This window comes from Cucumis melo, chromosome 12 (genome assembly GCF_025177605.1).
Source record: "Cucumis melo cultivar AY chromosome 12, USDA_Cmelo_AY_1.0, whole genome shotgun sequence".
NCBI lineage: Eukaryota > Viridiplantae > Streptophyta > Magnoliopsida > Cucurbitales > Cucurbitaceae > Cucumis > Cucumis melo.
In genome coordinates this window covers 1,014,639-1,027,989 of record NC_066868.1, presented here as the reverse complement: position 1 = coordinate 1,027,989, position 13,351 = coordinate 1,014,639, and the positions used below count along the sequence as shown (strand labels likewise).

The following is a 13,351-nucleotide window of genomic DNA, read 5'->3' as shown; positions in this document are numbered from 1 at the left end:
CTAAGTCCATTCTTGCTTGTGTTGGGGCTTTAGCTAATTGGAGGCCGTAAACAAAGTTTTGCTATTTATTTAGGTAGCTGGTGATGTCTTTCTTGTTGAATATTTGGGGCTCATTGGACTCTCTTTGGTTGTGGTCTTTTCACTATTTTTAGTGGAATTGGACCCATGGGCTATTTCCTAATGAGAAGTCTTTCCATTTTTGTAATTATCTTAAGTGTAATCTTTCGATTTTTGGGTGTTATTTATTGGTTGAAATGTTTGATCGGTAAAATAGATATTTTGGATAAATATCCGATTGTTGTATTTGTGGAAATTTGATTAATTATACATTTGAGTGTATAATTAATTGATTGTGTGAAGTTAAAATAATTATATTATAAAGATAATATAATTATTAAGAGTATGTGTTATTTTTTGAAAGAATTTTTATTAATTATATGTTGGGTATATAATTAATTGAATTTAAGGATAAAATAATTATATTATAAAGATATTGTATTTTTGGAAAGATAAAGTGTTATGATTGGAGAGAGGGAGAATATTTGATTTAAAAGGGAATTTGATGGGTTTTAAATGAAGTGAGAGAAGATTTGGGTGGTTTAATTGGTAAACAAGGAAAAGAAAAAAAAATTATTATATTATTAAATAGGCCTTCGGAAGACCACCTTTCATCGTCTTCCTTAAAGACACTCTAACCCAAAAAACAAAAATATCCTAGTAAGCTACTGTCGTCGTGGCTCGCCTGTACCCGTCAGCGTCATCGCGTTTCCTTCGTCAAACAGCCGTCTCTGTCCGATCTCCTTCATTCTTTGCCTTCGTTCGTTCACCCGAGGCGTCCGTAGTCGAATCGTCAGCTGTTTTCCTCTGTCGTGAGTCGCTCCGTCAGCCTCCGCCCTACTCGAATCTGTGCGCAAGATTCGCGCCGCGCAGCCACAATCCGAGCAGCTCCTCTGTCCGTTTGTCGTCGCCCCGAGTTTCGTTTCATCTCTTCCGTCAACCGTCGCCTTGTTCTGTCAGCCGTTGCCTCGTTTTGTCGTCGGTCGTCTCCGTCGTTCCATCAAAGTTGAGCATCGTCGACCATCGGAAGTAGTCGTGAGCCATTTCCATTAGCACGAGTTGTCTTCGTCAGCGGAAGCCACACACACGAAGTCCGGGTTACGCGCACGCCTGTGTGAAGTCGTCGAGCCGTCCGTGTGAGACGAGCCAGCATCCGAGCCACGCACAACTCCAGCCAAGCTGCCCCTGCGCGTGTGAGTCACCTACCCGAGCCGATATCCCTGCCTTAGTTGAGTCGATCCCTGTCTTCCAAGCCAATCGAGTCGCCAAGCTTAAATTTGGCCTTTTCCCCCTATTTGTGGTAGGTTTGATTGGGTTTTTGGTTAGTTTCCAACAAAGATAAATTTTGGACCCTAAAATAATTTAATTTTGGACTTAATCGAATTATTTTGATGATAGATCAGTTGAAAGTTGTACCGTAGAATTTTCCTTAACCAAGGATAAGTTGGTTTCGACATCGACTTTAGGTAAGTTAAATTAACTGGATTTTTGGATCCTTAGTCAAATGTGAGTTAAGTTATCGATAGTAAATTGGCCTTTATGTTTAGGACTTGACTGTTGGAAAGCTTGACCGTGACGGTTAGGATAATTTCGATTTTAACTAATCTTCAGGTAAGAGATTCTCCTACTAAACATTCGTAATGAAGTGAGAGCTTGCATGAAATTCTTCTATTATGTTGTGATGTAGCTGGTATGCATAATATGATCATGTGTATGATGATAGGTAGTCAGGATTATTACATAGTTATGATGACTGGTAGATCCGATTGAGCTATGTTATGATGATAATATTTGAATACGAATGCTATGATTGATACTTATGTCATGTTTATGATGATGTGATGATATGTTCATGCTAGGGATAAAGTGTACTGTTATCTTTAGCTATTAAAGTCGTACCCACATGGGTGTCCCTCAGGATTACCACCTTTTATGACAGGATCACTAGTCTAGTATGACATAGACATAGACATGATTATGAGTGATTCGACGGGGTCACTCACAGCCCGATTGTCTTGGTGTTTCCTTCGAGTACACTAAAGACCAGTTTGTTCTAGGTATTCCTTTGGGTTCACCAAAGACCAGATATGTTCCTACGAAATCACAAATTACATGTGTTCGGGAACGTGTCAGTTTGGGGGTACCAACTCTAGTAGGAAGTTAACAGACACCTAGCGGGACTAGTAGTAGTCCCTTACTGAGTATATTTTCAGAGGTAGAGGTAAGGGTAGACCATGGCGAGCCATAGGGATCATTTTTGCTTCCACCTTATATCATTTGACCAGATGCACTTTTTATTTTATTTATTTACTTTTCTTTAAAACTAAATAGGGCTTGAGTTAGGATTTTATTTAAAATTATTTCTACATACATTTATTTATGATTTTTAATGAATAATTTGAGGTTTTGCATTATTTTCTATTTTTAATTTAAGAAATTTTACTTATCTTTTAATTAGTAATGACTTTAGCTTAGTATAAAGAGTTGGGTCGTTACATCATAACCTAATTTCATTTCAACACTCTAGATTTCTTCATTGATAAATTTAAAATTGAAAAATAAATATAAAAGAAAAAAAGTAAGAACAAAGAGAGAGGAAGAACCCCACCAACTCTAAATTCCTCGGAATGCCTGACAAAATCAACAAATTCAACAAAAAATCAAAATCAACCAACTTCTTCAAAGTGTCTCAATCCATCAATTTCGTCCCAACAAGATTTGTAATAAAACAAAAAGGCTACGTTGATTCCGATTTCTATTGCTTCTAATAAATAAGAAGGAAAAAAAATCCAATAACAATCTATCATAAATTCCAATAAATGAAATGATATCCCCCACTTCCATTAGAGAAACAAAATCTAAGAAAAAAGAGAAAAAAAACAGCCACCACTTCCAAACTCTCTCTTTTCTTCTTTTATTTTGTGACTTTTTTGTTTTTGGACGGCCACTCCGTGCTTTGTTTCTCGCTCTTCTCTGTATCTTTTTTTTTTCATCGCGGCTTCCACTTCTGCCCACAGGTGGCCTTCTTCTTAGTGAGTTTGGCATTAGAGGGAAAGAGAGAGAGAGGATGAAATCTTTTAATGATTTCCTTCTGCCTCAAGAACGGAAATTAAAAGAAAAGAGCGAAGGGAAAAACAAAGGGAGAGAGAGAGGGAGAGTACGAAGGGAGAGAGAAGGAGAAAGGGGGATTACAAGATGGAGAAAGGGAAATCATGAGGAGGAGAGAGTGGGAGTACAAGGAAAAGTTTGGGAGAGTCGAGGATGTTTGGATAAACCTAATATTCAATTAATTTAATCGGTGGGCTAAAACATGGAATAGATTATAACAGTCCACACCACTACACTCTACTCCTTGGACCAAAGAGACTCTAAAGGTTTTTGTAAAGTGTCTTCATCGTGTTTAGTGTCTAGTTGCAAGCGCGATACTCATTTATGTCAATGGTTGTTACTTGTTTCTTTTATACTTAAAAAACAAAACATGATAGCATGGTTATTTGCATTCCTTATTTTAAATTATCTATTTGGGTCTTTCTACAAGTTTTATATTCTAAAGTCATGGTTTCAATTATACATTTTTTGAACGTAGAGTTCTTATAGGTAGAGATTTGGGTCAATTCTTAGAGGCTGTTTGGGCAACCCTTGTTTGGGGCCCAATTTATGGAAACCCTAGTTTTAGGGTTTCCATAATCCTCTCAAATCCTTTTCACACTACTCCTTCCCTCTCTCTTTGCCTCTAAGTAATACTCCCTTGAAATCGTGGTACTCTTTCTCTCTCTCTCTCTACCTCTGCTTAATACTCCTTGAAATCGGTAATCTTTGTCGATTTATTTTTCATCCTTCCTTTCTTTGTCCAATTTTGTCTTCTTCCTCTTTCACCATTTTTGTCTTCATTTTCTTTTTCCTCTCCAAACCACAAAGAAGATCTACTTCTCCTAATAAATCTTCTCCTCCATCGAAGTACTCTTTCTGTGTCGACATCGTCGCCGCCGCTTAGGTTTTAAAAGAAACTCATTAGAACAACAAAAATAATGGGGAAGAAAAAGAAAAAGAAAGATATGTAGTTTGAGAATCTGTAAAAGGGGAAGAGATTTATGTGTGATTGAGGTGTTTTTTGTTTTTCTTCTTGATTTTTTGTTTTTTTGTTTTTTTTTTTTTTTTTGAGTTTGGAAAACTAAAATCACACTCTGATTATACATATAGAGTTTTAGTAAAAAGAGTGACTAAATTGGTATCTAAAACGTGGATTTTGCCTCATCTTCTTGTTTTTGAGACAATTTTTTTTTTCTTTTTTACCTTTAACTTTTTAGGTTTGATTTTGATATATTTGATGATAAATAGCATTGGGATTTTACTATATTTCATCAATTTCTGCAATGAGTGTGTAGAATCAGTCATTAATTGACACTAATCTACTTCAAAATGACCTTTCTTAACAAGTTTTTATACTTACCTTAATAAGTTTTTATTTAATTAATAAAATTCCTATTTGTCATTTTCAGCTTTTCTTTGTCTAAAGAAATTTTGATTCATTCATTTTTTTTGTTCATTTTATTTACAAAATTGTTTGAAAAGGGCTATAAAATTAGTTTACTGAACCATCTTACAATTATGTAATAAGAAATGTATAATTTAAAACAGTCTCATAATTATGTAATAAAAAATGCATAATCGATCGTTAATTTTGTTGATTGCAAAAATTTTTTGGAAAAAATGTAAAAGGTGAAGTTATGAGTTATTATTTCAATTTTATATATTATAAACAAACATGAAGCTAAATTTAACCAATGACATTCAGAACTTAATGAAAAAATTAGATTAAAAATGTGAATGGAAGAGATTAAATTAAAACAAAATATATACAAATTTCACTTTCAATAATGAGATTGTAACATTTATAATATCGATAAAAAAATTACATTCCTCTCGAATTAACATCAATAACGTGGTAATTAAGAAAATTAAGACAAATGATTTTAAGAAAAATAATATTATTTACTAGTTTATGTTTGTATCGACCTGGGTTGCTTCTTATTTGCTTACTTTTTTTCTGTATGATGTTGACTGTTTATGCTTTTGCTATTATAGAGAACTATTTTTTTCATTCATAAAGTTTATTTAAAATTAAGGAAAATAGTCACAATTTCACCTGACCGTTATAACATGTAATTATATATGTTCAAAATAGGAGGACATCGCTATCGCCACAAATAGGAAATAATTAATTTTTCTTTCTAAAAAATTAATTTTAATAAATTTTTCACAATATGTTTATAAATTAGTTCTAAATTGGACAACTGTCTTTACTAATTTAATAACATTACACATACAATAAATTATTTGCAATAAGACGGGTTCGACGCTTTCGTAAAATAGTATGTAATAAGATTTTTTTTATCATATTTACAATCTCATTTAAAAAATATTATACTACATACAAAAAATTTATTAACTCAACCCATATAACACTTTCCTCAAATAAATTTTATTATAAATTTTACATAAACCTACTTACCTAACACTTTCCCCAAACACATATTTATCATAAATCCCCATAACCCTTCCCCAAACACCTCTTATCATAAAACTACATTTCTAAATTCTTCCTCCAAACAAGGGTTAGGATAAAACTAGGTTTAACATAACACTAGTTTTATCATAACACTAACCCTTCCCCCAATCGCACCCTTAAAGTTTTATCTCCAAGAAATATGCATCGAAATTAAAATGGTAAAAGAGTTTTTTGGGAATTGAAATTGTACCCTTTTAGACTGATGGGAAAATCTCAATAATGGGGTTATGAGCAGTATATTGATAAGCTAGATCCATTCTCTGGGGGACAACATGTCTTTGATGTGTTGATAAATATGCCTTTGATAAATGACAAAACAATGATAAACGGACCTAAACTATTTACATGAATACCAAAATTTTGTTACATTTCTTATTATAATACCTACAATACTCATTTTAGACCCTCTCTCTTGAAGAATATTCAAGCACAATAATCTATGATTATTTTAGTCGAATATCCAAATCTCAATCTTTTGGTATTTCTTTCGCTCCCATTTCAATGATGATCCATATGCGAGTACCATTGAAACACGATATCTTTCCCTCTTTCAATCTCTTTTGCTTCCGTTTCACTCTCACTCAAAGACGATGAAGAAAAAGAAGCCAGCGAATACGATGAAGGAATCAACGATAAGAAACACGTGAAAACGAGGGTAATTTGGATATTATATAAAAAAAGTTTAGGAAAATACTATATGTATTTTTTTTTTTTGCTGCTTCACTGAATGGTTTGCAAATTTTAGTATTGATGTAAAGTTTTCATTTTTTGAAAAAAAAAAACATAAATGATAAGACATAGTCACATAGTTTTGTAAATTAATTAATTACGAAGAAGAGCCTTTTTATTTAGGTTTATTGGAAAACATAGGTTTAGTGGTGGAGTTTATTGTTATTGTCATTTGTTTCTTCAAATATAAAAACCCTAATTTCTTCTTCTCCCACTCTTTCATTGCCTTCCCCTAATTTCCCATCCTCTTTCCATAACCCAACAAAAGCTTCATCTATGGCCACCTCCGATTCTGAGCGCCGAGACGACGAGGAGGCTCATGCCGGAGAAGATGAAGACACTGGAGCTCAAGTCGCCCCCATCGTCAAGTTGGAGGCGGTTGATGTTACCACCGGTGAAGAAGATGAGGACGCTGTTCTCGATCTGTATGCTTTTTCTCTACATTACTTTTTCTTCGATCTACTTTTTGTTTCGTTAGTTTCATTCGTTTCGTTCCGATTATTCATTGTTTTAGGAAGGCAAAACTGTATCGGTTCGATAAAGATGGAAACCAATGGAAGGAGAGAGGTGCTGGTACTGTTAAATTCTTGAAACATAAGCAGACTGGAAAGGTTCGCCTTGTTATGAGACAGTCTAAGACGCTTAAGATCTGCGCTAATCATCTTGGTTCGTTCTCGATTATTTACACCTTATGCGCATACAATTTAGTTCTTTTCAGTGCTTTACTATATTGTTTGATTGTTGTTGTCTTTTTGTAGTTCTTCCATCAATGACGGTTCAGGAGCACGCTGGAAATGATAAATCCTGCGTTTGGCATGCCACTGACTTCGCTGATGGCGAATTGAAAGATGAGCTTTTCTGTATCAGATTCCCATCAATTGAGAGTGAGTACAATTTTCTAATTCTATTTTTTTCCCTGAAATTTGGCTGTTGGTTACTGTTAGTTGGGTGCTTTAAGGATTTGTATTCCCGCCATTTTTAGCACCCAAATGGCTTGAATGTATGTGGTATGGTTTTCCCAGTTTTTCATAATAAGGAAGCAGTATAATCTACGATCATGGTATGGATCTTGGTCTATTGTTTATGTTTCCCTTAAACATGGTTGTACTTGGTTTTATTGAAGATTCAAGTATGTAATATTATTCTGTATCTAACTTTTCAATAGGTGATTTTATAAATTGGACTTTTACTGTTCTTCTTCATCTGTGTGTGGCATTATGTCAGTAGCAAAGTAGGTGATTGACTGCACCATAAAGAAGAAGTGTTTGATTAGAGAAAGTGGGTGAAGAGGAGTCAGGAGAGTAATTTTAACGGTGACTAGAGAAAATTTTGGTGGGGGCAAATTAGAAGGTAGGCAGGGAAATGGGAGGATGAACTTAAACTTTATTTTAGGCATACAAAGAATAAAATTCAATAGTTTAAGTGGGTGATTGGAGTACTCATTATCAAGAGAGGATTGTGGCAATGGCAAAGTAGGAGCCAGCATGTTTGGAAGGTGAAATGAAAGGATGCAACTGGGTGCTCTCCCTTCCATGTGATTGACCACTATGCATAAGATGTCATTAGAAACCGGATTTAATTTGGATGGTCATTATTCTGTTCCTATATTTGTAAACTGTTTATCTAGACTGATTGAAGAAGCATAATACATGGAAGTCAAGTTCTTGACATCTAATTCAATTCCCCTGATTTATTAGTTTAAATTGTTTGTCTCTCTAGTTGCAGGAGATGATCCTTGTCCATTCCATCATAATCTTTTGTTGTTGTGTGTTCAATGAGTGTCTGTCTGTCAAATTTACTTGGTAATTAGGTTCTTTATTATTGTAACTCTCAATAATTTTAGGAACCTTAAGTTTAGGAACCTTGAATAAATTATGAATCAAGGTTTGATCTTTTTCTTTCTTTTGGGGTGGTGTGGTAGTACTCCTTTGAATTCCTTAAGCATCTACTTTGTCAACACTTCATCTTTCCGATGATAGAGAAAACAAAATTCTTTGACATCTTTAACTTTGAAACTAACTCAAGTTTAAGGTATTGTAGGTAACCTTACGTTCATTTGTGTTTTGTACAATCACAAAATCATTAATCAACATGGAGACGCATGTTGGCATGCACAATTACATTTTTAGATGCAACTGCTCAGACACTATGCATGTTCTTTATTCTATTTCTCATTTCTATTATCCAGAATGTGGATAAATACCTGTTTTTTCCATTGCTCAGCTCAATTTGTTTTGTTAGTTTTCCTCTTTTAGTTTCTCTTACCTTATCTGAACTCTTTTAGGGTTTTTAGGCTCCCTCCCCCCCTCTCAAATTTCACTCATTTTTATTGATTCCCATAATTTGTGGTTTCATTTATGTCTCTCAAACTGTTTGCCATATTTGGAGCATATCCAGGTTTTAAAAATGTAAAAACTTCTGCCTACACTTAGGTCGTTGAGGCATGAATCCTCGACCTGGGTTTGAGTTAACACACCTCCCATGTGGTTGAACTCAAAAAGTGTAAAGTCCAGCACTTGTACCATTGTGTGTATGCTTGCTTCAACTCCAAGATTCTTAGAGCATCGTTTATGAATTGCTCATCTTCTCGTTTTTGTTCTGTCTTAACATAACTACTTTATTAATTGATACTAGTTTCTTTATTCCCCTTGGTAACATATATTCTGTTTGCTTCAGATTGCAAATCTTTCATGGAAACATTCCAAGAAATTGCCGAGAGCCAACAGAAGAAAGGGGAAAACAAAGATGCATCTGCGGCAGCCGGATTACTTGAGAAACTGAGTGTCGAAGAAAAAAAAACTGAAGATAAAGCTGAGGAGGAACCGGCCAAAGCTAAGAAAGAGGATGAGCCCAAGGGTGAGCCAGAAAAATCAGATGCAGAGAAAAAAAATGATGAGTAACCAGCTAATGATGATATTATCAAAGATTTTTGATATGAAGTTCACCTCTCTTCCATCCATGTCTTGTGGTACATCTAAAAACATACTCGGTTCTTGGATTGGATTTCTGCTGGGGTGGGAGAGAGTGAGAGTCATCCAAATTGTACTTTGATTGGAGTCCCTTTCCTTTCCTTTTTCTTTCTTCCTTTTGAAAAAATGAGATTTCTAGTCATGGTTGTTGTCAAATGGGGTGGGTTGTGTGACGGGATGTCTTGCGGTTTGCGAATCTTGAAAGAGTTATAGAATTGTGCGCGCCAATGCTTAAGCTGAAGATGCTGCAAGAGGTTAGTGATTTGCGGAAGACATCATACTACACACTTATTTTTTTGGATTGAGTTGGGTCGGTTTGGTTTGGTTTGGTTTGGTTTAATTTGCTGCTCAGTGCCGGAGATTTTTTTTCTTACCTTCCGGATGAAGAAAAAATATGATGGGTGTTGTGGTATTTTATTGAAGTTTTAGCTCTTTTTATTTTATTGTGCAATGTTGTATTGTTCTGAAAGTAAATCCTCTTTTATTCAATTTGATACTGCGATCTTAGAAAGTGAACACTAAATCTGGGCTGAAAAACTACAAAAAGTCGAAGGATTTCAATGATTAAGAAGAGGATTCTTTATTAGTATGAAAAAGAGTTTTAAAGTCAGAATGTGTAGAGGATTATTTAGATTGTTCTCTCTTCAAAAGGTTTTACTTACCTCAATGCCAAAGATGATTCAATTAAATTAAATGAAAAATGTAGCTTATTACCTGAAAAACAAGTGAACTACAAGGTTTATTATTACTATTATTGAAGCTCTTTCAAGGCAAATTTTTGGAGTCTAGCAGCAATGATAGAGGACTCCATCATCGTTGCAATTGTTCATTTTTAATGGTTAGTTTCTTGATGAAAGTTCAATTAATTTGAATTTTACAATCTGATGAATACACATGATAGTCCAAAAATACTCAAGCCGACCTGAACCTAACTTAGTAGTTAAATTAGAATTCTTAAAGTTATAGACTAATTCATAAATCGTATGTTTTATGAACCTTCAGACTCTAAAATATTCAAGCTAACTTGAACCTGACTATGAGTCATATGTTGTATTTGCAATGAACATTCGACAAACAAGGAAACAACGCCTATTCTATTTCTCTTCTTTTCTTATATATTTTCAAGATAACTTTGTTCATTATAAAATACTTGAGATTTGACTTTCAACAACCATCTTTAAGCCATTGTCTGTACTTTTGATTCATTTAGAAAATTCGAACATAAATGTGGTATGGAAAGAAACACGTATTTGTCTTCAACTGTCTAAAGATATTTATAGTCAACTAAATTATAAGTTTTATTCATGATTTTTTTTAACTCTATTTTGATTAAACTCTTGAAAATGTCTAATTGATATTTGGACTTTTACCTATTAGATATGTAAACTAGATTTGTAAATTTACAAAATTTGTTGAAGATGTCGAGGGGCTATTAGAAAAATGTTCATCTTTCAATAATTTTCTTAGGGAAAAAAAAAAAAACCAAATTTGTAATTGTCATGTAGCTCAAAATTTGTAATAATTTAACAATTGACCCACCATTGGATTAACATGTCGATGTACAAATTTGATATTGGGACCTAAAATGTGTTTGTCATTGATGGTGAAGTGATTGTAAAGCTATGCCTAACCCATCCATAATAAATTCCCCATTTACAATTTGCAATTCCTTGTCTATATTTGGGACTTTCAATGGCAGTCTAGTGGATGAAAAAGCATTTCAAATACCTTCTCATATTTTGCTTTCATCTCCCAAGTTTTAAAATATCTATTTTGGCCCTTGAAAATTAAAAAATTATTATTATTTGATCAACTCAAATAAGTTAGAGATAAGAGTTGGGTCAAAGGAACTTTAAGGTAGAAAAGCTACTGCAAAGAACATAAACGATTGTTTTTTAAAAAAGTTTAAAAACTAAAACCAACCTTTTAAAAATTTGGAAACTAAAATAAAACAAACTAAAAATTTAAATCAACAGTTTCTTTTAATTCTTAGTTTGGAATAAAGTGTAAGTTCCAAAATAAAATAGGACTACAGCTACAGAATAAAGATTTTTTTTCCTAAAATATTTCTTATACCATACACAATAATTGAGCGGTTAATAAAAAAAACAATAGAAAGAGATGAAAATTATTAAATAATCAACATAACGCCAAATAATATCATATAGGGATAAGAATATAAAAGAAATTATAAAGCCAAATAATTTCATGTAAGGATAAGAGTACAAAGACAATTATGATGTCAAAAATAATAATATCACAAGGATAAGAATATAGTAACTAAAATTGTCCACTTTTCTATATGATCCTATATTTGGGGCACTGAAAAGAGAGTGAATGGATGCCGAAGCTTGAAAAAAACAAAGGCATACCAGTTATGAAGCTTCTTTGATAATTGCTGCATAATATATCACATCATTTTCCTTTTTTCTTTCTTTTTCTTTTTCTTTTCTTTCATATGAAAAACAAGCTTCCATCTTTCTTACTTGTTTGGCCCTACCAATCTCTAGAAGTTCGCACCTGATAATGACCTTATACAACCAAACAAAGCTTTAGGGATTGCTCAATTCAAGCCTCAATATCATCAGGAGTTCTCCATTATTTGGGAGAGAATGAATCAAAGTTATCCTACTCATTTTGAACTATCTTATCTATAAGAGCCATTAACATAACAGAATTAAACCAACAAAAACTCGAATAGATAAAACCAAGCCTCCCTAATGAGGTAGAGAATCAAATTCTCAACACATAACCAGCTTGGCACTGCAAATTTATGGAGAAGAGGGAGAATTGGATGCCAATTTGTGGATTTGATTAGATGATTTGCAGAACATTCCAATGACAGAGGATTAAACTAGAAAGTGAACTTAAAAAAAACATGAAAGAAGAGAAAAAGTAGAATTACAGAAACTTAGAAGTTGAAGCTTGAACATGTCCCAACGATCATATAGCTTAATCTACAAGTTTGGGAGAGGTTATTTTCTTAAGTGGGCAAGCTAAAAATGACTTAAATTATCAACCCCAACCACCATATCCAACTCTCGTACTCTTTCTGCTAAAACAATTGGGTTAAATTCAGTCAGGCATTACCGCAAACACATTATGGGCGGAAACAGAACAGCCAATCGAGAAGTCATATTATTCTTACCTTCTAACAACCATATCTTTGATTGTTCCATTTCTCCCACCGTACCACGTCTTCTACTCCCAAGTACACTGCATCATAGATTGAATTTTGAAAGCAACAATAGAGAAGATTTATACATTATTAGGTATAACATCAGTGTCACTAGTTTAGAAATCTGTTATGAAAATCTAAGGCGACCCCAGTCGGATTAAATGCTTGGGCTGGCAGATTGAAAGCTCCTTAGCAGTCAATCTTGTACGGAGGATAAGGATAATGAAATCGTCGGCCACGGGAGTGTAATGAAAGAAAAAGACTTACACCTGCTTCTTCTTCTTCTTCTTCTTCTTCTTCTTCTTCTTGTTCTATGTTGATGATTTTGATTGAATTGATTTGGGTATCCGTCGTTTCAAATTGTCTTTCCTTGAATCGCTTTCGTGTAATCAGGGAATGTTGAAAGCTTATCGGTTTGGTCTTTCCTGTTTCAGCAATGATTGTAAGGCCTTTTCTCTTCAGTTCTTCCAAAAACAAAAACAAAAACAAAAACAGTTAACCTGTTTTGGTAAATTTCTATAAATTTGTTGGGATTTGGACAAAACTAAATAGTAATAGTAATTGGACCCCTTTTTGTGGTTTTTATTTTGTTTTGGCCTACAAAACTTTATTTATTTTGTGTTTGGTCCCTAAGCTCTTTACAACTTTCCATTTCTAGTCCTTCATTTTCTTATAAAATCCTATTATTTTCTAATCATCCACTTTTTCTTCCTCTCTTAAACGTCTACCTAAAATTTCAAAATTAAGGTCTTGGTTTGAAAAGTATTTTCATTTGTATAAATATTTTCAAAATTCAATCAAAGTTCTGAAATTTGGTTGAAAGTACAAACATTTCTTTAATGGAAGCAA

The 13,351-nt window shown here is 33.6% G+C and overlaps 1 protein-coding gene and 1 long non-coding RNA gene across 2 annotated transcripts; one reads left to right on the top strand and one right to left on the bottom strand.

Moving 5' to 3' along the window:
• Nucleotides 1–6,116: 6,116 nt before the first annotated feature.
• LOC103497064 (ran-binding protein 1 homolog a-like) lies at nucleotides 6,117–9,767 on the top strand. The gene is made up of 4 exons (XM_008459134.3): nucleotides 6,117–6,780; nucleotides 6,870–7,021; nucleotides 7,114–7,239; nucleotides 9,032–9,767. The coding sequence occupies exons 1-4, from the start codon at nucleotides 6,632–6,634 to the stop codon at nucleotides 9,253–9,255; spliced, it is 651 nt and encodes a 216-aa protein (XP_008457356.1). The 5' UTR covers nucleotides 6,117–6,631; the 3' UTR covers nucleotides 9,256–9,767.
• A 1,736-nt stretch (nucleotides 9,768–11,503) lies between these two features.
• LOC107991545 (uncharacterized) lies at nucleotides 11,504–13,113 on the bottom strand. Its single transcript, XR_007816059.1, has 2 exons — nucleotides 12,770–13,113; nucleotides 11,504–12,540 (listed from the first exon to the last, which is right to left on the bottom strand). It is a non-coding gene; the product is annotated as an uncharacterized LOC107991545 (long non-coding RNA).
• Between the last annotated feature and the right edge of the window lie 238 nt (nucleotides 13,114–13,351).

Excerpts from the sequence above, each read along its gene's own strand:
- LOC103497064 (XM_008459134.3), top strand. The coding sequence starts at position 6,632 with ATGGCCACCTCCGATTCTGAGCGCCGAGACGACGAGGAGGCTCATGCC. Across the intron at positions 6,781-6,869 it reads GAGGACGCTGTTCTCGATCT|GAAGGCAAAACTGTATCGGT; the intron begins GTATGCTTTTTC and ends TCATTGTTTTAG. Across the intron at positions 7,022-7,113 it reads GATCTGCGCTAATCATCTTG|TTCTTCCATCAATGACGGTT; the intron begins GTTCGTTCTCGA and ends GTCTTTTTGTAG.